Source organism: Vanessa atalanta, chromosome 27, assembly GCF_905147765.1.
Source record: "Vanessa atalanta chromosome 27, ilVanAtal1.2, whole genome shotgun sequence".
NCBI lineage: Eukaryota > Metazoa > Arthropoda > Insecta > Lepidoptera > Nymphalidae > Vanessa > Vanessa atalanta.
The window spans coordinates 5,976,560-6,003,791 of NC_061897.1; the positions used below are offsets into that span (position 1 = coordinate 5,976,560).

The window sequence follows — 27,232 nt, forward strand, 5'->3', positions numbered from 1 at the left end:
TAATGTACATCGCGACTCAGCGATTAAACTTAATCATTTTTATTTATGACTTCTATCATATACATATACTTATGACATTATTAACAGGCCTCGTTGTTGTATCCAGAGGTTAGATAATGGGTTTAAATCAGACCGCTCTTGGATTTTTCTGACGAAAAATTCTTAGTGACATACTGTCTGGAAGTTGAAAGTATAAAGCACCCATGCTACAGAAAGCATGAAAACCCGTGTCTGATCTAATCCATTTAGAGAATGCACCTGTATTTACACGCACACACTGGTGCGCTCTGATGTGTCCTGCGTAATTGGTCGGTCTCCTTGGAGATTGATAACCGTGGGCGGAATCGGTTAGCACGACAACAAATTAAAAGTTACTTTAGTAATACAGTAGAACTACTATTCAAAAATGAGAGCCTAACATGTCCGAAGGTGATTAGTGGCATTAAAAACACACACATACAATAAGTCAATTTTCATTTCACGTGTGAAATAAAAATACGACGTGAGTTCTAACATAACTGAAACGATGACGTAACTGCAGAGTGACGTCATATCGCGTTCTGCAGTTCTATAAGGACTCGCTTCGAATTTTATTGAAAAATCATAAATTCATTGAAAGCCGACTGTGTATCGTGCTCATGAACAGTGATCACGAGAACTGAAGTCCGAAAATATCGAGGAATTCTCAAGGTAAATACAGCTGGATTCGTCAATAATAACCTTAAACGGAGACTTCCGTTTTATTTAACTATTAAAATATGCGAATAATTTGTTAAAAATATTTATTAATGATATCTATTGTACAGTACCATCATATGTATGTTTATACATAAATTTTGAAATTAAAAAGGTAGATTTGATATTCATTGGATATGCTTTGCACAACCACTCTGTGGAACGAGCTTTCGCCGGCGGTTTTTCCGAACCGATACGTCTTGGGAACCTTCAAGAAAATAGCGTACTCTTTCCTGAAAGGCCGGCAATTGGCCGGCCTTTCAGGAAGGCCGGTATTGCAGATGTCCATGGGCGGTGGTAGTCACTTTCCATCAGGTGAGCCTCATGCACGATTGCCACCGCTAACATAAAAAAAAAATTATACAGATCGTATCATTTTAATAGTATATTGTTTAATGCATTAACTTCGAGAGAATGACTAACTATTGAGTTTCTTGCCGGTTATTCTCGTAAGAATCTATATTCCAAACTATTCTTTAAATTAAAATGAATCTTATTAAACGACGATTCAAAAGTGCTCGTAAGGGACTACAATAGAGTAGGTATATTAAAATTTCCATAGATATTCCTTTATATCACTGTTCTGTGCTTGGCATCAATATTAAAACCTCCAATTCGGTTCCTTTCACACATATCTATTAAAAAAAAAAACTAGGTCAATCATTTGTTTCGCAAAAACACTTCACTGACAAGGTAACATTCATTTTATTATAGCTATCATAAAACTATTCTATTTTTTAACCATGAGAGAGTAGAAGACTACTTACCATAGACCAGGGCTGTCCAAACAACGGCCCGCGGGCCGCATGCGGCCCGCGTCTTGTATTCTTGCGGCCCGCGGAATATTGTAATCAGCCAATACTTTTGGACATAAATAGTTTGGATAATAGAATTATTTGTCAAAACAAATAATCAATATTTAGTATTATTTATTTATTCATTCTTGTAACATTCATTAACTATTTCGGGGAATTCCCGGAAAGTATTTTGTTTCTGTAGAGTGAGTATTTGTTGGTGTCCGTATTAGTTAGGCTTTCGTTTTCACTAAGTTCGTATCGCCACTTAATAGCAAAATAAAGTTGACATTATGTCTACGAAGAAGTGAAAATTAACTGATGAACATCGTGTATTTAATGAGAAGTGGGAACTTGATTATTTTATTTGCAACAATAGTAATAAAATTCAGTGTATGATTTGTATGCAAGTTTTGTCTGTGTGTAAAGAATATAATGTTAAGCGTCATTATACTACTTTGCACGAAGAAAAATATAAAATACACGTCGGTGAAGCAAGAAAAATTGTTGTGACTGAGCATAAGAAAAAACTAACGCAATAGACAAGTTTTTTTTTCAAAAGTAAATACAGACAATTACAGTTTGGCTGCTTCTTATGAAGTTTGTTCACAATTAGCCAAAGCTAAAAAACCCATCAGCGATGGAGTTTCTATAAAACAATGCGCAGTTGCCATGGCTCATCGCTTCATGCAGCCGAAATTAGCAGAAAAATTTGAATCTGTAGCATTATCTCACCAAACAGTTGCGCGACGAATAGATGAGATGGGCGAATATGTTTCGAAAAAAATATGTGATTACATTGTAAAATGTGAATATTATTCATTATGTTTGGATGAAAGTACCGACCAAACAGATATCGGTCAATTAATAATTTTTATTCGCTGTATTTCAAAAGATTTTTTGATCACGGAGGAAATGTTAAACTTAGTGTCTCAACTAAAGGCAGCGATATCTTTCAAGCAGTTAACAAAACTGTTATGGAATACGGTGGGTTTCAAAAATGTTCTTGTATTGTGACCGATGGAGCAAAAGCTATGATAGGAAACGTTACAGGACTTAAGGGACTTCTAAAACAAAATGGTATTGATTGCCCATTAATCCATTGCATCATACACCAAGAAGCTTTATGCGGAAAATCTTTGCGCCAAATGAATGCCATGAAAATAGTTGTTAAAATAACTAATCTTATTAGAGGCGGAAACAAAGCTTTGAGTCATCGTAAATTTCGTAATTATTTAACTGAAATTGACGCAAGCTATGGGGATCTGCTATTGCACTCAGAAATCCGATGGTTGAGTGCTGGTCAGTGCTTGCAGCGCTTTTCGCTTTACGGAAAGACATTCCCATATTTCTTAAAAATGAAATAAAATCTGATACAAGTGATATGGAAACTAAAATGCAAGATCCTGAATTTCTTGCTGATCTAGCATTTTTAACTGATATGACACAACATTTGAATGAATTAAATTTGAAATAACAAGGCAAACAACACAATATAGCCAACTTGTATGGGTATGTGAATGGGTTCAAAAGTAAACTGAGATTGTTCAAAACGTCACTGGAAAAAAATGATTTTTCTTTTTTTCCGAGTTGCCAAGAATATTACACCGAAATGGGAAATTTTGAAGGATGCAACTTTTCTGACCACCTGAAGTACATCGATGAGGTAATTTTAGAATTTGAGCAGCGTTTCGCTGATTTCAAAGAATTAGAGCGCGATTTGGCTCTATTTATGCGTCCATTAACAATTCAAATCGAAAGCGTAAAGACTGAATACCAGTTGGAATTATGTGACGTACAGTCAGATCCATTTTACAAGGGGAGAACAGAAACTGGAATGGATTTTTTTAAGATCCTTGGCGATCGTTTCCCCGTATTAACAAATTTTGGCTTGAAAATGGGATCGATGATGGGCAGCACTTATTTATGTGAAAGTGCATATTCTACAATGAACTTTATAAAATCTAAGTATAAATCTTCACTGTCAGATAAGTCGCTTCTTCATGCAATGCGCCTGGCAACAACGAATGTTGATGTTGATATTGATATGATTGCTAAAGATAAATTAGCTAAGAATCAATAAAATAATTTTTTTTTCTGCGGCCCTCTAGCTTTTGTAGTAAATTTAAATGGCCCGCAAAGGTATGTAGTTTGGACAGCCCTGCCATAGACTATTGCAATTATAGAGAGGACTTCGGACATGCCCTGAGAATTCATTGAACTCTTAAACCTATAGACTTGTTATTAAGAAAGTATACTTTTAACAAATTATTGTCTCGAAAAACAACCGAGGCAAGTCTGTCTAAAATTGATATCTCCTAGTCTAAAGTCCACTCGAACGAAATCGCAGACACAATTCATTTTATAATTTGATTATTAATTGTGTATTAGTCATACACGATAAGATAACGACGAATCATAAACCAGCAGCGAACCAACTCAAATGTAAACTATAGTTTTGTACTATAACAATTCAACTACAGGCAATTTTTATAACAAAAAGATACATAAACAACGATGACCTTGAATTGACGTCACCTCATTGGTCGAGAACTGAAATAATCAATGGCATCCGTTACGGACTCATAACAATTACGTTTTGAATTTTGAATTTGTCATCGAAACTTTGGAATTAAAATAAGGACACAAGCTCAGTGGAATAGTGTTTCATTACATATAGATATAAACATAATCGTAGTGATAGAATGAAAATCACGTGGAATATATATGTTACTTTAAAAGCTCGAACTAAGATAAATTTTAAGATTTTCCAGTAAAACCTAAGATTTACCGACATGATGGTAAAATTTCGAATCCTAAAGTTTTATGGACATTTACCATTCATAATCGGTAAATTTTAGGTTTTACTGGAAAATCTTAAGATTTACCTTAGTTCCAGGTTTTACAGTAACATATATATATATATATATATATAATATATGAAGCTAAGGTTTGTATACATTACGACTGCCACGAATATAGTAAATCAAATGTCTTACTGGAGCCAATAATAACAGATTAAACTTTCCAAAATTATTTATTTGGTGTTTTGTTTTTTATTTGCTTAGTGGCAGGGCTTTGTACAAGCCCGTGTGGGTAGCAACCACCTACTCGTCAGATATTCTACCGCCAAACAGCCATAGTATTGTTGTGTTCCAGTTTGAGGGTGACTGAGTGTAACTACAGGCACAAGGGATGTAACAGCTTAGTTTCCACGGTTGGTTGATTAATGACACTAGCGGAGCATTGCGTCTATGGTAACGAGGCAGCCATTTTGATTTTGTTTAATTAAGATATCTCAATGTCACCAGATACTAACGAACCATGACAGCGGCAATTAGCTATTTACCTAGCTCCCAAGGCTGGTGGCGGATTGGTGTAATGTAAGGAATGGTTATTATTTTTTACACCGTCAATGTCTATGGACGGTAGTGATCACTTACCATCAAGTGGGGATTTGCGCCTACCTATTAAATAAATAAAAAATAAAAAATCTGCATCGATTCAGCGGTCGAGGTGGAAAGAGGGAACAGACATTCTTTGTCTTCTTTCGGATGTGAAATCAGTGACGATAGATAGAGAGTTCAGTGAAACAGAAAAGAAGAATGTTTGATTATTGCCGATGGGGATGCTGCACCGTTGCCCCCAGCTCCAAAACGCACTTACATCGCGGTCCAGTTTTTGACACGCATAGATAATCAATGTGTAATTCTTTTAAATATAAAATCTATTTCTATACTAATATTATAAATGCGAAAGTAACTCTGTTTGTGTGTCTTTTTGTTGCCCTTTCATGGCCCAACTACTGAAACGAATTTGATGAAATTTGGTATAAAGCAAGCTTGAACTCGCGCCAATTTTCACGCCGAGCACCTGACGACCAACCTCAAATCGCCATTTAGTTTTTTTCATAAATATTTGCGAGCAATAAGGAAACAAAACAGCAAATAACAAAGTTAACAAAGGAACGGGCACTTAGTCAAAACAAACTAAATTCTTATCGTGGCGTTAAAGATAAAAATATTGACCTAATATAAAACGAAACCATACCGACAAACGTCTGAACTACAACCCTATTAAAGACAATTAATAATATCCAGACCAGTCTATCTAGACTTCCTTCCGGAATCCCAATAAGATCAATTTCTCATAAATTTTACTTAATGGTAGGGCCTTTTCCAAATCTAGGTAGGTTATAAATATCACCAATGCACTACCAACCTTTAGGAATTAAAATTTAGATCCCTTGTGCTTGTATACCTTATTCCAATGGAAGTAGGAAAAAAGATAAACAAAACTTAGATTTACGTATTTCATGCGATTTGCTAATAACTCAGCTACATTGTGCACTACTGAGAGTTCATGATTAATATATCTTTATTTATAATACATTATTACACTCAAATACTTATTTCCACTTTAATTTAACTTCTAACGCCATTTTTTCGCAAATCCGTATTGAATATCATAGATTAATCAAGCTCTCGACCAATGATATCGCGTCAATTAGCTGTCAAATGTTGTTTATTTGGCTTTTTTCCTGTGATGGTTGGAATAGCGAATCGTTACATTGTCTCATCCTTCAAACCGGAACGCAACAACACGACAGATAAAAAAATCTAATTCATGCCTGGGTTTTAAGTTACCGTCTGACATTAGCCGTATGACTATGGTCATACCTCCTATGGTCCTGCCTACCTTTGTGTATTTATTTAGTAGTTTTTGATAGGAATATATCATATTAGTAAAATTTAGTACAATTGTCTATGTCCATCTCATTGTCGTTGATTAAATCTATACTAATATAATCAATGCTGTTTCAAATCAAATCGAATGAAATCAATTTTATTCAAGTAAACTTCACAACGTTTGCCGCGTCTCGGCAAACGTAGTGTAGGACGTCCTCAAGCACGGTGGAGTGACGATTTGCGCAAGACGGCTGGCAGGAGCTGGATGCGAGTTGCCGAAGAAAGACCACAGTGGCGTGCATTTGGAGAGGCCTATGTCCAGCAGTGGACGAATGCGGGCTGATGTGTGTAAACTTAACAATGAAGCGTTTTTGAATCGTCGATATTAAAATACTACCACCGTTTCGGAAAGCTGCCACCAGCGTGAAGAAACGATAAGAATTAGTTTGTCAATCACAGAACCGAATTAAATTAATTTTTATATGAAAGAAGCTTGAAGGATGAAGGATTTCATAAATTCAAATCATTTGTAAAAATATACTTGTAAAGAAGGCTTATTATTCGATACAAGATTATATATGTAGATGATAAAAAAGCATGGAGATACATACTTGTTGACTTCCAGGCAGGAGACATAACATACATATATAATTGCATTTAACTAACATGACTGTATTTTTAGATGTTGAAAAAGAGTAACTACTGAGTTTCTTGCCGGTTCTTCTCGGTAGAATCTACATTCCGAAACGGAGATAGCTTCATTTAATATAGTTTGTAAATGACGATTTAAAAGTGCTTGTAAAAGCCTATTTGAATAAAGTATATCTTGATTTGATTTGATGGATACTTTTAAAACACGAACGGAGACGCGAGCTACAAGTAGTACTTTAATTATGATATTTGGCAGCAGTCTGCTCCGCACTTAGCTAGTCCCCGAAATCAGTCAGGACATTACTAATTGATAAGACTTTAAGATAAGGAAAACTTAACAAAGTTTATACTTGTCACTGATGTATGCTGGTCAACATGGCGTATCAGCAAAAACTAAAACAACACTGTAATCACTTCTAAACAGACACAGTGTTTAAACACGGTGTTTTATATAAAAAGAAAAAGCGCCATGTGTCGTCTGCTGGAAAACTTATTTACGAACACTCGAGATAGCTCAATGAACTATTATACACGTTTTTTGTTGATTCGAAGGTCGTTTTCTGAGTGCTCCTTGCGGCAACTGTTTTCCTAGTATCAAAATGCGTAGGTGTTGTTCTTCTATCATTAAATATAATAAATACCTACGTATTTCAGATAAAGATTGAAAATACTATTAACCTCGACACAGTATGGTTAATGGACACTATCAAAATCTGTTAAATTATTGTTACAACTGTTTTATTGAAAAATGAAAACGTATAATATATGATTAGCTTTAAAGCGCTTTCCGCTTGTTTTCTGTAATGTACATAGTTTTGATAAATTCATTGATTCTACTGGACTTAAATATACAAGTGTTCCTATTTTTACGTATTTGAAATTCAAATCACCACTCACAACTCACAACTCATTAAAACCGATTACAAATTACGACACATCTACAAATATTACAATCATAATGTCCTCAAATTGAACTCATTCACTAAACCACGAACCCGAAAATAAAACGGCGTGGAAGTCAACAGGACAGAATATGGACTTTGCCCAAACATGGGCCATTTACGTGCTGTTAGGTACATCTATGTTAGATTTTACTGTTAGTAACATCTATATTATAAAGAGGAGAGAGTATTTAGGAGATAATCTTTGTAACTTTTTTCGATTACACAAATTCTTTCATCGATATTTAGAAGGAATCTTTATGATGGATTTAGGATACTATTATAAAAATAAAAGGGCTATTCGAGGAGATCAATTTTGTAACGCGATTCGACGAAAAAAACGTTCGATTGAATGCGTTTCTTATGAGCGCTGCCTTAACGGTAAAAGATACATTAATGCTTACTATGACAAGTCGGGGGAGCCTTGATGTCCTGACCGATTTCGGTCACGGCGGCCTAACTCAAGGCTAGACTAGACCAACCAACTACCACGGTAGTATGCGCAAGCGATCCTGTGACGTCCCCCGAAAAAACGGAGTGGTTACCGCTGGTTTTTTTAGTAGGTATTCCGGTATCGTAATACGTACGCATATAACGCATATACGTACCCCCCACAGCATGTGGAGTAAACGCGTTTTTCCAACGAAAGGAAAAGACTAACAAACGCATTACATATTATAAACCACAAGTTTGTTCACGAACACAAATGCAGAGTATTCCTCACTCTCGTAAACGAACGCACGCACGCAGGACCTTTACGTACTTTCAGAGACACAGGAGTGTACACACTTCAAACTTCCAAAGCTGTTACTGAGAATATTTCAATGAAAAAACCAAAAAACTTTTTTTCGTCCCGACCTGAGGTTTGAGTCCAGGACCGGAGGATCAGCCATATATTTATACTAGACCAACGAGGCAGACGTCGTAAATAGCATAAATCGTCGGACAGAAACATAAAACCTTATCAAAGCGAGATTAGTTTCACGCCCTTGTGATAAAACGATAAGATTCGCCACACGTGATAACGTTAATCGATAATTCACTGGGCCTGTGGGTCACGAAGCCGTCGTTTGATTATGAAACGTAATTAATATACAAACAAACGAAGCGTCTTACGATTGGGTCATTAAATAAATGCCGTTTTATTTGTCGCCATTAACAAATATCGATATGGTTACCTAATTAGCAGTATATTAGACGATAGACAACGGAACAAAAATGGAGTTTACCCAGGAACGAGGTTGATTTCGATGTAGATTATGTTTTAAATAAATTAAAAACGTTTGAGAGTAATTAAAACAATAACGGCAAATAATTTTAAATATAACAGGATAGAAAGAGACAAAGACTGGAGTCTGGAGGAGGGGGGGTTTGGATTTGTCGACTATAAGCCTCGTAGAAGTTCCAAAATATTAGTTCCAAAAAACAAATTTTTACTGGCGGTAACACTGTGCCTGTCAACACGCAAAAGAGACATTAATTCTCAAGGTTGGTGCACTAGCGATTTAAGGAATGGTTAACCATTCGGTGGAGCAGTTGCACGTCTGCGTACCAACTTTATAAAAATAATATAAGCTAATATAAAGTAACAATTATTCTACCGGCAAACAGTCAAAATTTGTTTTTTTGTAATCCAGGTTTAATAGTCAGTGACCTAGTTCAATTTCAGACGCAAAGGTTATACTATCTTAGATCTTATGGTTTGCAATGATTGTTATTTTTTTTTTCTTACAGTTACAGAATTTATGAGCAAAGGACTTACTATTAGAGGCCTAAATATGGTTGACTGTTTTATCACAACTAAAATATTCGTACTATTACATAACATAAGCAGCCCGTAAATGTCCCACTGCTGGGATAAAGGCCTCCTCTCCCTTTGAGGAGAAGGTTTGGAGCATATTCCACCACGCTGCTCCAATGCGGGTTGGCGGAATACATATGTGGCTGAATTTCGTTGAAATTAGACACATGCAGGTTTCCTCACGATGTTTTCCTTCATCGCCGAGCACGAGATGAATTATAAACACAAATTAAGCACTTGAAATTTCAGTGGTGCCTGCCTGGGTTTGAACCCGAAATCATCGGTTAAGATGCACGCGTTCTAACCACTGGGCCATCTCGGCTCTTATTATTTATTATTCGTACTATTAATAATATCAAAATAAACTTATTTTTATTAATACTCAATTAATTTCAAAACCGCTGTAAATAAAAACGATAATGTCGGATGTATATTTAAAATTGTTAGCCTACGTTAATTACGTCCAGCTCGATAATAGATTGATGAGTGGGCGGTACCATCCAAACGGCCCTGTACAAAGCCCTACTATTTTACACGAGATAATTACTATACCAATACCGATTGGGTTTCTCTGTGTACAACGGAATATATTACGCGATTAAAATAGTATGTACTAGCGACCAGCCCCGGCTTCGCACGGGTGCAATGCTGATACCAAACATATTACAGAATGTCTTACAACATCAGTACTATACTAAATGTACAATGTATTCAAGGTACTTAATTGGATAAGGATTAATGCTGTGTTCTTTTAAATCGCTTCGAAAAAAAAGCCATTATTTCGCGTAAAAAAGTAAAGGGTAAAAATGTTTGTTGTGGGCTAACCCTAAGTGATAGACATATACCATCGCGGACTTTTTTGAAGATCCTTTTATGGTCTACAATATTGTAGTACATTATTTTGATCTTGAGGGTTCAGCCAGCATTTGCAATGGTAGCGCAAAAAATGTGTTTATTTACAACATCACTCCAGAAGCCTCTAAAATGATCAGTGTTTCTCTACCATATTGTGCGTCTTGAATCAATCTATCTATTAAAAGAAATCGCATCAAAATCCGTTGTGTAATTTTAAAGATATAAGCATGCATAGGGACAGACACCGGTAAGCGACTTTGTTTTATACTGCGTAATGATTTTTATAATAGATTACTACCACCCATAAAACTAACCATACCTTACATCTAAGACACTATGTACGTTACGCCTGACATAATACTAGTTCCCCCCCCCCCCCTCCCGCTAGATCACAACAATACTAAGTAATGTTTAAATGATGAATGGGGTACTAAGTATACTTTTTTATTACTTAGTATTTTTTCAAAGCAATTGAGAACAACGGTATTGCGTCAATAATATAATAGATGCACGAGAAATTATAACTTATGTAACCCCTTACGTAAAAAACAAAACAAATGTAGAATTAGAAATGTCATAGAATGTAGCAACACATCTTTGAAAAAAAAAAAACACGGAAGCCAACAAGTTCTAAATTTAAAATCGCGTTGGTATGTTGACAAACATTGCTTTATCTCGCTCCGGCATGTGCGAAATCGTATATCCATCTCAATATTTACCAGAACATGGCCGATACGACCCAGATCATCCATTAGCATAATATATAGCTACGGACGTTTTAAATATACAACAATAGTTCTTATTTACTGAGAGCTAGTCGATATTTTTGCGTGAATGTATTTAATGTTTTTAAACTAGATATAGACCAAAATAAAACAAAATGTTGTGATACTTTATTTTATTATTTTCCGTATTTGTTGCTTAACTGTGTTTCGTTTTTTTTTTTTTTAAACGTAAACAAAATCTCGTCACGAGTCCACTAAACTTACCAACCAAAGTACGTAGTTTTTGTTAGCAACCGCGCAAATGTACCAGGAACGCATAGACGCTGAGCACATTAAACTAAACAAAAAATAAAACGCCCTTCAAATCGCAAAGCAAATCAATTCGAACTCTATTTCCGCCACATAAAATTCAAGTTCAACGATCTATCAAAACAGTGTTAACAGATTGGATTGTTTTCCAGCACGGAACACAATACGCTTCTTTGTCCGTGAATCATTATCTAAAACAGCGCGATTCAACACTGTGTCCTTAAAGAAATATATTCGGTGCCACCTTTGTATGTTAATCACATGCCAATACAACGCAATAAACATTACATTAAACTATGGACTTTATACCAATATCATAAATTTCTAAATAGAACGCCACTTCCTCGTAATATTACCATTTGATATTGAAATTGCCAAGGTAAACCGCGTCTAATTTAAATACAATGAATTTTGATCTTTATTTCATAGGCTAAAAGATTCATTTTCATTTAAAAATAATACATGTTACGTTTTGGATTCGGTTTAAAATTCGAATGCACTTTTACGTCACAGCCCCCCGAGCCCTTCTGACATAGAAACGCTGTCGCTATGCTGAAAATAGAACGTTCTGAAGCCGGTTCTATTTACCAAGCGCTTAAATCGCTCATTAGAGAAAAGGCAACATTAAATCATCGATGAACAATACTGTTCTTGATAACGACATGTGTACGAAATGCGCTTCAGCGCTATAATGTAGTTATCGTTTAATAATAGATTTTAAATAAATCGATGTGTTGCAGGCGTCAAGTGGTCTAGACGGGTTTCGTCTATGATATGTTTGACGCAACCAATGAACCTTGGCACAAATCTTGCTTAATACTAATTACGTTTGTTTAATTGTTTTTATAAAACCGAATATCAATGAAGAAATTCAATTTACACTTGAACTCTTATGGTGTTACGTCATCATTGATATGCGAAAACCACCACTCTACCCACTAGGGAACTTCTTGGGATAATTCTACCACAAAATTTATAACTTATTTACATATGTATATTCTTTTAAGTTATAATGGATACACGCAATACACAAAGACATAAACAAAAGTTTTTTAAAGGAAATAAATCATTATCAAATAAATAGAACAACTCTCTTAACGTCATGGTATCCTAGTAATTCAAATGAATACTTTAAATTGGTACTGGTAGTCTACAAATACTGTTTATAAAGATATTATTATGGGGTGGGGGGTTGTAAGGGGGTTGTAACACAGGCTGTGTTAACAAATAGCATTAAAAACTTATTTTGGCTACTTTTTTTAAAGTATAACCCTACGAAAAAATATAAAAATACTATAAAAAAATTAATCGAATAGACATTTTATGCGATAGTTCGATATCCGATAGTTACGGTCACGGAGCACGGTAACATCACTAATTTCTATAATATTACTAAGATTTCCCTACTAACAAAACCTAGAAGACATTGTCCTGTGTGTGTTTCCCTCTATGCCAATTTCATAGAACTCCTAGTGGCAAATTTAAACAAAGGCATTCTTTATGAAGACATACTTGTGACCAACATTCATGGTTAGTCGGTCAAACGCTGTCGAAATATATTAAATCTTAAACAAATTGCCCACCTACATATATATATATTATTTTATATATCTTATCAATATTCTAAAAGCGAAAGTTGAAATCTTAGTAGAAAACTAGTTTTTACTCGCGTTTTCGTTCGCGTGTTAGATGTGGGGCGAGGGGGGTTGTCGATTGTTCGTAGGTTTTAATTATAAAAAGTAGCCTATATCCTTTCTTGAAGTTTATGCTCGCACCAAACCAAATTTCGTCAAAGAAGTTCGGTGGTTTAGCCGTGAAAGCTTACCAGACAAATAGATTTGCTTTCACGTTTATAATATTAATATAGATTATGTATTTGTTTGTCTGTTACCAAATCTTATTATTATATATTTTAACTAGCCTCTACTACTAGCGTCTTGACATCATACGGATAAAATTCATAAAAAATAATTTATTTGCGTATGTTTATGTTATGACCTAAGCATACTCACCAAATTTCAGTCATCTAGACTTAGTAAATAATTGTGCGAAGATAGTCATTTAAAAAAAAAAACATCTTTACAAGGACAAAATTAAAAAACAGCACCGGAAATTCGTTTAAAAATAACAGTTAATCGTGAATGATTCACAATCACAACCCTAAACCATGTACTGAAAATTCATGATTGAAGTACCTTAAAATTCATGATTGTCAATATAATAGTCTTATTTTAATCCGTACTCTACTGTATTTATAGTCCGATCCAATCAAACTAGAAGTAAAGATAAACAAACCTTAGGTTTACGTATTCCATGCGATTTGATAGAACCCAGCTATACTCCACACTGCTAACTTATATCTTAGACTTACATCCACTTTAAATTTACTCTCAAAGTTTCGATATCACTTCGTTGACGTTTTTCGAACATCCTTATTGAATACCAAAGATTATTCAAGCTCTCGACCAATGAAATCACGTCTATTCCACGTCAAATGTTGTTTATCTGGCTTTTGTACTTTGTGGTTCGAATAGACTATACATTACATTATATACTAAAACCTTCTCCGAAACGCGGTCCACCTTCTGATATAAGTTTTACGTATATTGGTTTAGTAGTTTTCAATTAGGCTTTACAAAAATGTCACCTCAATAATTAGTATCGTGATATTTGAGTCTGGAACCTTTCTAGTACATTTTATAAGACTTTCTTGTGCAAACTTTTTTTACGTTTGAATTTCTTTTGTTACATTCTGTGGCGGTTATGCGGTCAATATATTATTATCGAAGGAAGCTCTGTTTGACCACCTTGATAGGGTTACCGATTATACTTATATATTTTACCACAGTCGATAAAATGTAAAGAAAATGTAGTTGGTTGAACCATCTATCTACTAAAAAATGGTAGACTTTTTTAAACCATTATTTATAAAACTTTAGCAGAAGTTGCAATGCGTTTGTTTCATTCGTTTTTAATTTATACCGTTGACGTTACAAGAATTTCATGTTATTGTGAATATCACAAAATATATACAGACTTATGATTTTTTACATGAAAAATAATTACAATTCTTAAATCTGTCGGGAGATTACAAAAATGATTTTACGTTTAAATGGATTGTTTCCAAACAACTTTTAAATTAATTGATGTTGTTTACCCTTTAAACGTATTATTAATAAATATGTTAAAAAAAACAATGAACGCTGCGACATTTTAAAAAGTACCAGGGTTACATAAATCGCGAAGCGGTTATCTGGGCCATATGGTACGAGTACGCTAGCTAGTGAAAGTATTGGTAATCGACGCCATCTTGTTTACCGACTACGCAAAAACGTTGTGTTTCGCAAGATATTTTTTTAACGGTTTTTATATTGCTTCTTAAGAAGTAACACCAACGATAACTTCGCATATAAATATTTTTTTACGGCAGACAATGAAATATATTTATTAATGATTTGATTGACCCCGTTGGGGGGGGGCGTACCCACTTACTTTCACACAAGTGCCGGTAGGCCTTCCAATAATAAATAAAAAAAAAAAACTTGTTAACAGAAACTTGCTCGAATTGAACCAGTTATTTACTTCGAAAACATTCATTGATTCTCTTTACTGGGCCTATTAAATACACTAAACTAAAACTTGGCTCATTAAAATAAGTGTTGCCAAGGAATTGCCAGGGATTTGCCAAAGGTTTTCCTTCAAGAATTAAATACTTATAATATATCTCGGTTCAAGAAACCGAAAGCTTACCCGTATGAAATATCGAAATCAATTCGCCTACATAAAAGGTTTATATTGAAGGACTAGCGACCCAACCCGACTTCGCACACATGCAGCTTATTAATAAAGAAAATGATACGATATTTAAATATAACCTTTAGGTATAACGTAGCTTTCTACCAGTGAAAAAATATTTAGAATTGGATACATACATACAAACAGACAAATTTATACAGCAGTAGTATACAAAGATATATATTGATAAATTATTTTTGTTGAGCCTGAACCTCGTTTTCGCGCGAGTAAAGCCGAAGGTTCAGGTAGTATTATTATATATATATGAGCTTCACAGTTTCGCCCGCTTTTAATTTAGACCACTGTCGTGACAAGCGTGTACAAATATATAGGTAATAGATATATATATATTTTTATTTATTTAAATGTCTAAAGACATGAAGGGTTACCAGTCAAAAAATTACTTACGTGATCATCGTCCGTCTTTGTTTTAGACTGGAAAGGATTGTCACACTCACCTGAAACAATAAAAACTACATTAAAATAAGGAATACATTTCAGATAATGTATGCTGCATCGCGTTGGTCTAGAAAGTTCGGAGGGTATCATCACTAGCCGAGCCGTCCTGGATTGGGTCGTCACTAGAGCAATCTAAAGACAGAGTCCTAATTAAAAAATACTAAAGAAAAATCAGTTAGTAAATTTCTTTTGCGGTTCCACGTGGACACATGCGGCAGAATTTCATTGAAATTGTACACATGCAAGATTCGAGATGTTTTCGTTTCTTCGAGCACGTGATTAATTATAAACACAAATTAAGCACATGGAAATTCGGTAGTGCTTGCCTCGGATTGGAACAGTAATTACCGTTTAAGACGCACCCGTTCAAATCCCAGGGTCATCATTCTGAGAAAATAGACAAAGCTTACAAAAATGACCAAACGCTTGATGTTCGATTGAATTCCCTACATTATACAGAGAAGAAGTACTATATTAATAAATATAGCGAATGTTTAATAGCTTTATAATAAACTCGTAGTCGTTTGAATGGTATTGAGTCACAATTGTGCCCAAAAATTATTTTTTTCTTAATTAAATATGTTCGATTTGGGGATGTTTATAACATCCAACCAGTAAAAAATAACATGTCATCATACCGACTGAGCGTCATTTCTGGGTCGAGATATGGCGCAGTTCAGTTCCGGTTTCTGTTAGTGTGACAACGTGTATTCTGTTTGAATGACCGAATGCTTCGCGCTATATCTGTTGAACTTTTGATAGTGGTCAGCAATGGTCTGGTACCACATTTTTTACATACCAATAGCAACCACAATATATGTATATATAGATATGTCGTAATATCTAATTTTATCTGTAAATTAGTAAAAAGGAATGTATGTTAACGTCCCATTAGTAAGCAAAGGCCTCCTCTACCACGATGCTCGAATACGAGTTTCTGGATACACGTTTCAGAATCTCATCCACCAGGAGAAAGTTTCCTCGCGATGTAGTCATTCACCGAGTACGAGATGAACTTATAAACTGATGCCTTCATAAGTTTCAACACAAAATCACCTTCTGTAATTCTAGAGTTCATACCGCAGTCATCTTGACAAAACAGTGATGGAATAAACGGTTAGATCACATGTCAAGATAAGCAGTAGCCACATAAACGTCTAAACTGCACCTTCAAGCTTAAAAGCAAAGTCGCGTCTACACATTCGCAATAAATAACGTCAGCGACGACAGACTGACGAAAAATCGAATTAGTCTAAGGTAACCCTTTGTTGTCGGAACGTTGACCTAGGTTCCGTCTAGACTAGACTTAGCCCCGGAGGACCCGGTCTGCAGTGTCTGGTTTCCGTACGGCTTTTCATACAAAGTACAAAAAAAGTTATATATGTTTCAAATAACATATACATACAGCATAATTGATCCACTACTACCGTATCAGAACGCTAGGAACAACGAAAAAAGGATGTATCAAAATGACAGATAGTTTCAACATTAGCATATATTTTAACAAAAAAAAAAAAAACAACGACTTCAAATAATAACCCTGAAGCAATTCGAGCTCATAATGAATTTCACTCAGTATGTTGTTTCTTCAAATTTAAATGGAATCATATGGCAAGTATAGCCTTACAAATCAAATCAAAATATACTTTATTCAAGTAGGCTTTTACAAGCACTTTTGAATCGTCATTTAACAAACTATTCAATGTAAAACTACCACCGGTTCGGAATGTAGATTCTACCGAGAAGAACCGGCAAGAACAAAAGATCAATTTTCTAAATCCGTTCTCATGTCAAAAAACATTGATAAATAAATCATATTATACAATACAAAATTATATCAAAGATAAAAAAAGGACTTTATATTTGAGGATTTCTAGATATATAGGCAGGATATATAAAAATTTAATCGTAATAAATCCAGTTCGAGAGTGATCGCGTAACAAACATACAAATCATCACACTTATAACATAAGCAATAAGGAAATCATGAAATTGTCCTCTGAATGTCCAAATAATTTAAAAACAAAATCTAAATATACTTTATTCGAGTAGGAGATACATTGAATCGTCATTTCGAAATATAAATTTAACATCACCGACGTTCCAGGAAAAAATCCATCGAGAGCAAAGAACACTGTAGTTACTCTTTGCACCAATGATGAGGATGATGTCGTCCTGAAGGATCCCGACTACGGCTTCCGATTTCAAGGGAGGCGAGCCAATTACGAAGGACATATTATGGTGCACCAGTGCTAACAAAGGTGTACTCTGATAAACCGATGGGACAGATAATCTGAAACAACCCGAAAGGGTTCAGAGGCAACGGCTTCACGTGCTTTCCGAGGCACGGGAGTGTACACACTTCAAACTTAACTTAAAACAAAATAACTTTATCGGCCTGACTCGGGGTTAAAACCGACTTCGGGATCAGCGGACATTTATCTAGCCACTAGACCAACGAGGCAGTCCTTCCATCAATAAAATTTTATTAATATTTTAACTAAATTTCAGTCGACCAACCCAGAATCACACAATTTTTTTTTTTAATATTTAAAAAAAAACATCCTAGATTTTACATTAACGATTCTGTTAGCAGTGAAAGCTATATTAATTGTAAAACCAATATAATCAAAACATTTTAATTATCATAATTTCTTTAAAAACTAAGATAATTTTTTTAAAGAAAAATACACAAACTGCCTTAAATTACTTTGAAATTTTATAAAATTTCATAATTCGAACGCTTCGTAAACATTCCCGGTTTTTTTATTTATACTGTTCCATTTTTAATATCACCGTTACTTACTACTAATTTATTATTTATTCAAACCAATATTGCCAGCGTAAAATATACAAACAACTCATTCATTAACAATAAATTAAATTAAAGCTATATAAAATCCAAGAAAAGAAAAAAAAAACAACTTAAATAATCAACAAAACTACATACAACGAGAGTTAATTAAATTTTACTATAGAAATTGTCACCAAATGAATTAAAAAAAATATACTTACGTTGACCAAAGAGACAGAACATGGCTTCGAACTAATCACTCTATGTCAATTGTGATATAGACATTGACAACGGAACATTATCAAAATATACGCGCACAAAAATACGTGTAATATTTATTTTTAATTTGGCAGTATTCACTTAAATCACAATATTGCTATGGCACTTTAAATTTGAGTCTTCGTCACACTGTTACCTGTCACTAAAATGTTACCAGCTTAAAAAAAATACACGTTAAAGATTTGACATAATATGAAACATTTCTTAACCTTAATTTTTTTAATCCGAACGGCATGTTCTATTTTCAAAAATAGTTTTATCGATTAATAAGTAGAAAAAAAAAAATGAAGCTATAAGACTTCAAATACTTCAAAGCTTTTAAATATATAATGTCGTGAATAAGTTAGCATTAGTAGCATAGCGCAACGTACGGGATAAAGTCCTATAATCCAACGGGAAAACGAGAAACTTAGCAAAAGTATCTGTTTGTCTATAATTCCAGTCATTTAATAGCTTATTTATCGCTTCGCTAGGAATATAGTAATAATATAAAACTTTGTCTAATCAAATAAATAATGTTTTTTTGACATGACATAATAAACTCTTATATCAAATTGTGTGACAAATCGAGCATTTGAAACCTATCGTATTTAAAATATTAGTCTTATACTTCTTTCAAAAAAATAAAAATAATTTCTTTCAGAAAAATAATTAAAAAATAACAAAAACACACACCTAGACCCAAAAAATACGTCTGATCTGCAAGCTTTTTTGCAATAAACTGAAGTAATTAATGTTTATAACAATACAATAAAATAAATATATCAATAGGTATAATATAATAAAAAATAATATAAATAAATAAGAGCTATTCTACAATTCATGTCAGTTATATTTTAATTAAAGAATCTCATTTATTTTATTCCCCGCGGTTCATTATATAAATTGAAAAACAAAAACCACAAAACACACGTCCGTACCGCGCGGTGTCTCGTCTCAAACTGACAAGATGTAACATTCCAAATTTAAATTACTTAAAACACTTCAAGTCTAGACATAGAGGTGAAGTGTTAAACAAAGTAATAATAACAAACAATTAATAAATTTCATTGAAATAAAAATATTTAAAAAGTAAATAGAATATAAAATAAACACGACATTAAATATCCAATTATAAATATAATTAATTAAATTTAAAAATCATATTAAATTTGATTTTTTAAACAAAGAATATCAGTAAATCAGTAGCGCAGGTGCACGTCTGAACTGCGCGGCGTCAAACAATAAACTAAACACTTTTATACAGTTTGGAGTTCAAATCAGCTGTTGCATACCTAGTCTAGACAGGGGGTGGGGTGCGGGGAGAAATCCGTGATATGCACTTTGGAACTCAAAAATCTATTCGAGTGTTTATGAGTGCATAGAACCGAATCACAATTTGTATAATTAATCTAATTTTATCCAGACCAAGTTACTTTTTAAAGACAAATCTAATTTAAACGGAGTGTTCAGATTACTTTAGGGTAAAATTATTGGCACAAAGAGAGTTTGGCGATGCTTTTTTTAATTCATAAGTAAGACCTTTGACAAGCAATACACGAGCCTTTATTAACGGTATATGGGACCTTGCAGCGATGGGAAACAGGTTCAATCCTGACCTCATGGATACCATCGTGTCAACGATTACCGCTAGCTCGAATAGCAAATATGATTTTAGTTCCCAGGAATGTTTTAAATGTAATTGTATAATTCCTCTTCAGAGCATATATTTGTTAAACATTTATTCCATAAAATACAAATATACGAGCTATAAAAGACCATATTTATATGTAACCCCCTTTAAGGAGTACACGTAGTGTTAAAAAGTTACATAATCTATGCTAACTCACTAACTTTTGACTGTCTGTTGATCTTTCACTGACAAACCACTGAACGTAATTTATGAAATTTTACATGTATGTACCAATCTTGAACTCTGGACATAGACTATTTATACCGAACATCTGACGAGCCTTAAAACACGAGCGAAACCGCATGCAACAACTAGTAATCGATATAACAATAACAACGGTTCTTTAATAATCTAATTAATACCATTAATTAATATAATTAGGACAGTTTATACAACTGTTTAGTAATTCGTAGGTAATAAATTTGACACCATATAAACCTCTGAGGTGATTCATATTTCACGGTAAATACCCATATTTGATTTTATAAAGCTAGCTGTTCGTCCTGACTTCATCCGGCTGTACTAAAGATTCCGTCACACGTGATTTTTAAAAAAAAAATAACCGTTTACGCGGCGCACGCAACGAATACTCTCAAAAGGAAGAATACTCCCCAATTTTGCAACATTGTTCATTGATACTCCGCTCCTATTGGTCGTAGCGTGATGGTATGTATCCTATCCTACGACCTTCCTCGATAAATGGGCTATCTGTCACTGAAAGAATTTTTCAAATCGGACCTGTAGTTCCTGAGTTTAGAGCGATGAACCAAACAAACAAGCAAAATCTTCAGCATTCGTATGGAATTTTGACACTGTCATCGTTTAAACACGCGTTACAGTTTGAATCATATGAATATACATTCATTACTTTGAAATTTGTATACTTGATGACTAAACTACATTATGATGATGAAGTCTTCCTAACCCATTGCAACCACTGTGGTCATATTTTTGTCATACAGTTCGGCGAACTAGCAAATCGATTACCAGATGGTCAACATTGCACCGTTAATGGTACTTTAAGAAGTACGTATTATACATTCTTAATAAGATGTTATGTCTCTCATAGCAGTTTCGTGGTCAACTAGAATCCCGGCGCAGGACCAATGACTTTACATGCTTCCAGAAGCATTATGTAAATTCCGTCCGTAAATTTCGAGCTGATGTATACTGACGACAAAACTAAAAGAATTGTCTCTCCCAAGAAGTGTCTGTGTGGTTTTGATCGAGGATCTCGATATCAGCAGCCTAATTAGCAAGCGTTTAAAATAATTATATACAATCTACTCTTTGTTTATATTTGTCTACGTTTGGCCACAAGTACACACACACTAGTAAAGTAGTATTACTTTTGGTGAGTGTCGAGCGTAGCTATCATGCACACCAAGACAATAAAGTTGACTTTGACGTTTTTTTAAGATCTTTTGTAGTGTGTGTACAGACATATAAATAGCTTCTACTGTACATTTAAATGACTTCCTGTGACCACATTACCATTATCTAAAGCTTAAAATTATCCTACATGACTAAAATGCCTTTGTATATAAAAACCGAACTGAACACATCCTGTTGTTGACAAACACAACGCTGATTACGATTTAAATATATAACTACTTTCCGTCCGCTGCTCCACTCGCGTGTGATGGAGGGGGCAGGTGTTGGGTACCCTACGTCATCTGTATCCAGATTTTTATGATGGTCAGTTGAGTAAGACATAAAAAGCGTTACAAACAAACAGACTTTCGTATTTGTAATATTAATTGAGACATTTTTAATGGTATTATATACGTGATCACCATAGACTTCGTGAGAAATATTGTAGGTCATTAAAATCACCACCATCTTTAGGAGCTTGATGGTATGTCCCTTGTGCCTTTTACAAGATTATATTAAAGATAAAAAATCGTGGACTAAGTACTACTTGATTTCTGGCCAGGAAATATTTTTTCAGGTTAAAATTGAAAAGAGTAACTACTGAGTTTCTCGCCGGTTCTCGATAGAATCTACTTTCCGAAACGGTGGTAGCTTTACATTGAATTCAACACTTTAACATGACGATTTAAAAGTGCTTTTATGAACCTACTTGAACATAGAATATTTTGATTATTTTGATGTTACACGAGATAAATCATCCTTCAAAACTGAATACTAAGTTAGCTGTTCTCCTACTTGAAACTATGGAGGGGCATGTTTTTGTTGACGAGTGGAAACCGAGACGTGAATTGACATTGTGACTCACGCGAGTCTGTGATCGCTTATAAAATACAATGCTTATTCCGGGAACTCCAGAACACGTAGATTTTGTTTTCTTGTTAAGTAAACATTACTTCGACAGACGTGTCTTGATGTAGCTGTTCGTTTTGTGATTGAGTTTATTTCTTATCTGCCTGACTGTTTTGTTACGGCATCACAGCCGTAATCTACATTCTGCAAGACATGAAAATATAAAATTTGTACATCCAAAAACAGTTCCAATTTTTCTGGGAAAACGATTGTACTTTATTTATTTATCGTACCAACTTCTCTACGCCAATTTGGTCAGACAAGGAATACTTCCATCTCTTTCTAATGTATAGGAATTTAGAAGGATATAGTCTCGCTGGGGTTATGTTTTAAAATAGTTTATTAAAAGTTTTTACTTAACGAGCAATAATTCTTATTATGGTGTGGTCAAACAATGCAGGTTTCAATCAGACGCTCTTCCTCTTATGGTACGCAATTGAAATTGTACAGATTCAGAAACGGGACCAATGCATTTTTATGGGAAGCGTGACCTGATCAGCCATTTGAAATATCAAGATTGGCTCCAGTAAAATAACTTCTTCCTGGTTATTAGCATAGACACGAAATTTTTGGAACTAAATTCTTTCACGTCACATACAAGAGTGAACTGGCAGAAATCGTCACATTAGCGTTATTCCCCTCCAGGGAATCTTGCTATCTCTCTCTCACTCTCTTTCTCCCTTTCTTTCTCTTTCTCTCTCTCTCTCTCTTAATTTTTATTGTGTTAATCAAATCAATTTACACTTTATTCAAGTAGGCTTTTACAAGCACTTTTGAATCGTCATTTAACAAACTATTTAAAATTAAGCTACCACCGGTAGCAGCAAGCATTAACTCCACGCTTTTTTATCTATGAAGCTAATGACGATTCATGAATGAATGATAATTTACACAACACATTTAATAACAATTTTATTTCTTATCATTTCATTGTTCTCTAAAGTTGTTTATTTATTTTATTATATCTGCTATTTAATAAATAATATTCAGCGATAGTAGCTTCGTTCAAGCGTATGTCCCACGACACCTCTAATTTTGTTTTTACCATTCGTTTGTCTATAAATTTGCACAGGAACGGAGAGATCATTATTATAATTTATATATGTATCTATGTACGTTTGTATGTATATCTAGTTCAAATCTTGCCAGCGAGCTCGGATGATACCTGAGTCACGGTTTATTTGCAACGGACTTCACTTTGCCCTATTTAATTTTATTAAATTATGTTTCAAATTAGGCGCCATTGTTCGTATGTTTTAACGTGCTAATAACTAAAACTCTGTCTGGGTAGAATTTTATTATTTCCGTCAATAAAGTAATTTATTGAGGAAGGTATACTAAATAGGATGTACCTACTAAATATAACCTCAGTTTTAGAAATAAAAAATAAATGTGTATGTAATCTTTATATTCAAACTAGTTTGCCACCCCAACTTTATCCTCTTCTCAGAGGGAGAGCTGGCCTTAGCCCAGCAGTGAGAAATTTAGAGGCTGCTAATGTAATGTATCCTTTGCAATATAATATTCTTAACTAATAATATCACTTTTGGATTTTGGTGTAAGTTGGAATGGGTCCCCAGTTCCACGAATAGAAAGAGTTCAGGCGCAGGACCAACTGTTTTACGGGACAAACACGGGAGCATACACACATTCAACGTCCAAACTCCAGGTTATTACTGCGAATTTTTCAACGGACAAACCCAATGAACATCGGGCCTGTGGATTTGTATATTCGTGGCCTTAAATCAAGCCACTAGACATATAATTGTAATGAAACATAGCATCTTAATTCCTTAGGTTGGTTGGAATTATTACGACAACCACTCAAGATGGTCGATGCGCAAATCCAAGTCAAAATATATGAACAAAATAACCCACAACGAACAAAACTGTTTATAACAAAGGGAATACGAAAAATTGCGTTGTAATTCAAAGACCCCTCTATAATTAGTTAACACGAAAATCTGCGCAAAAAGCGACCAACCTAAAATAGAAAGACCTTGATCTTACGAGATTGAACGCTATAAGGCTTATGAACTCACTGACGTGTTACCCTGTTCCGTAAATAAAACGAACATATGCGTACAAAAACAAGTTACCGCACGCGGTTTTCGGTGCGAGAGACATTATTTCCTTATATATTACTGGCAAGTGTACAAAATAGTTCTGAAGCAAATTTAAGATCTATTCACTAACGAAGGCGCGCCCCTCCACGTCAAATTATAATCAGCTTGCATTAGTATGAGTAACGCTATTGCTTACAACATGTCTGAGTGTGCGTATGACGTATGAAAGAAACGACAGCAAAACAATTAAAATTAATTTATATTTTTTTAAACATTAATTAATTTAACGGTGATATAACCTATAGCCTATTTTATGACCCTACTATCAGACGATACCAACATTTTTTATGATAACTCTTTTTTCGGATTTAAATTACACGTACTGTCCAAAAAATCATTGACCACGCACAAACTCCCTACACAGGCTTCCGGCTAAGTGCAATGCACTTTGTTTTATTTTCTGCACCGGTAAATAAACCATCTGAAACATTCACGAAACATACGGAACTTCGTTGTTTTTTGTTCATTTCGAAACCGGTCACCGAACCGTTCGTGGTCAAGATCCCTTAAATATGCAATGAGGGTGCTTCTATATCTTGATGGAACCTCACGACCAGACAAAGATCAAGGAACAATATCAACTTCCTAATTCCAAGCTGCACTTATTCCTCGACAATGTACTACCAACGATTTCAAACCTCAAGACGTTCAGCCGTATATAGCTACTCGATCAACGAGGCGTTATAACCTAATCAGTATGTGAAGGCTTCTAAACGACACGTGAAACCTTATGCGTGTGTTATATAACCTATCTTACAGTATACACCAAATGCAGTTACGATAATACGAATGATGCTTGGTGCAATACTTACTACAGTGGTGTAAAGCTTTCAAAAAATCAAAATTAAATTATACTTTATTCAAGCAGGCTTTTACAAGCACTTTTGAATCGTCATTTACAAACTATTTAAAGTAAAGCTACCACCAAGCATAATTAAAGCGAGTTAATTAATTACGAATTATTGCGCGAATCATTTAGCACTAAGCAACATAATAAATTGCAATAATTAAAACATACACGAACAAATCCGTCTTGGAAAAGTGTGGTGGTATTACATACATTACATTAGCAGCCTGTAAATATCCCACTGCTGGGCAAAGGCCTCCTCTCCCTTTGAGGAGAAGGTTTGGAGCACGTTCCAGCACGCTGCTCCAATGCGGGTTAGCGGAATACACATGTGGCAGAATTTCGTTGAAATTAGACACATGTAGGTTTCCTCACGATGTTTTCCTTCACCGCCGAGCACGAGATGAATTATAAACACAAATTAAGCACATGAAATTTAGTGATGCTTGCTTAGGTTTGAACCCGAAATCATCGGCTAAGATGCACGCGATCTAACCACTGGGCCATGTCGGCTTTGTGGTGGTATTATCTCCATGGAAGTTGAGGTACAATGGGTCGTTTATGAGGTTTAGATTAATAACAATATATACTAATATTATTAATGCTACAGTTACTCTGTCTGTCTGTTACGCTTTAAAAGTTAAACCATTAAACCGATTTTGATGAAATTCGAATACGTTTGAACCTCGAGGAAGGTCATAGGAATTTATTTACTTGAAAACTATGACACGAGGGCGAAGCCGCGAGCGCAAACTAGTTATAATAAAAAGTTGCAAAGAAAAAAAACAGTTCACCACTTTTGCTCCTCTAATTGACAACGGTATTATTTTTCAACGATTGACTAGCTTGACAGTTATCAAAAAAAAAATTCAAAATTAAAAAAAAAAAAAATCGCGAGAACTTAAAAAATCATACATATGTTTTCCTCAACCTTTAATAACAATCCTGATCGGATTTCAACCAATGAGCGACCAATATGATAAACCCAGACGGATTCACTAAAGACCTAACCTCTTTAAAAAAAAAAACACAATTTATAACGAAAAAAAAAGGATGAAACTCAGTGTTCGTAGCCTAGGTCCGGCAGCGGGCATCGAACTCGACATTCGTAGAGGTCAACGGTCTTAGCAAAAAAACTGTTCGTAACAATTTTTACTTGAATATATCGATTCAATGTTATTACAGCAAGGTGCGCAAGCTTATACATTATGAATATTTATATATCATTACACGTGGCGTTGTATATATGATTATATACAACATATATATACATAAGTCTGACACAGTCCTTACTGACTCATAATTTATACGTTTAAAAGTAAATCAACGAGCATGCGATGTAGTTCTTAGTGGTAGGGCTTTGTGCCAGCCCATCTGGGTAGATACCACACACATTCTACCGCCGAACGGCAATACTTAGTATAGTCGAGTTCCGGTTTAAAGGATTCGTTAGCCAATTTAACTTAGCACGAGGAAAC

At 34.5% G+C, this 27,232-nt stretch overlaps 1 protein-coding gene across 2 annotated transcripts in view; it reads right to left on the bottom strand.

Moving 5' to 3' along the window:
- LOC125074199 (protein FAM214A) overlaps positions 1–27,232 on the bottom strand; it is a 52,345-nt gene that overhangs the window by 11,924 nt on the left and 13,189 nt on the right. The window contains exons 1-2 of one of the 2 annotated variants that reach the window (XM_047685449.1): positions 18,769–18,805; positions 15,703–15,752 (exon numbers count right to left, since the gene is read on the bottom strand). The exons of the other annotated variant lie outside the window; for it this stretch is intronic. Of the exons in view, the coding sequence (XP_047541405.1) occupies positions 15,703–15,752; positions 18,769–18,790 (72 nt within the window). The 5' untranslated portion in view covers positions 18,791–18,805. Of the gene's footprint in view, positions 1–15,702; positions 15,753–18,768; positions 18,806–27,232 lie in introns of those variants that run through there. 2 annotated transcript variants of the gene reach the window in all.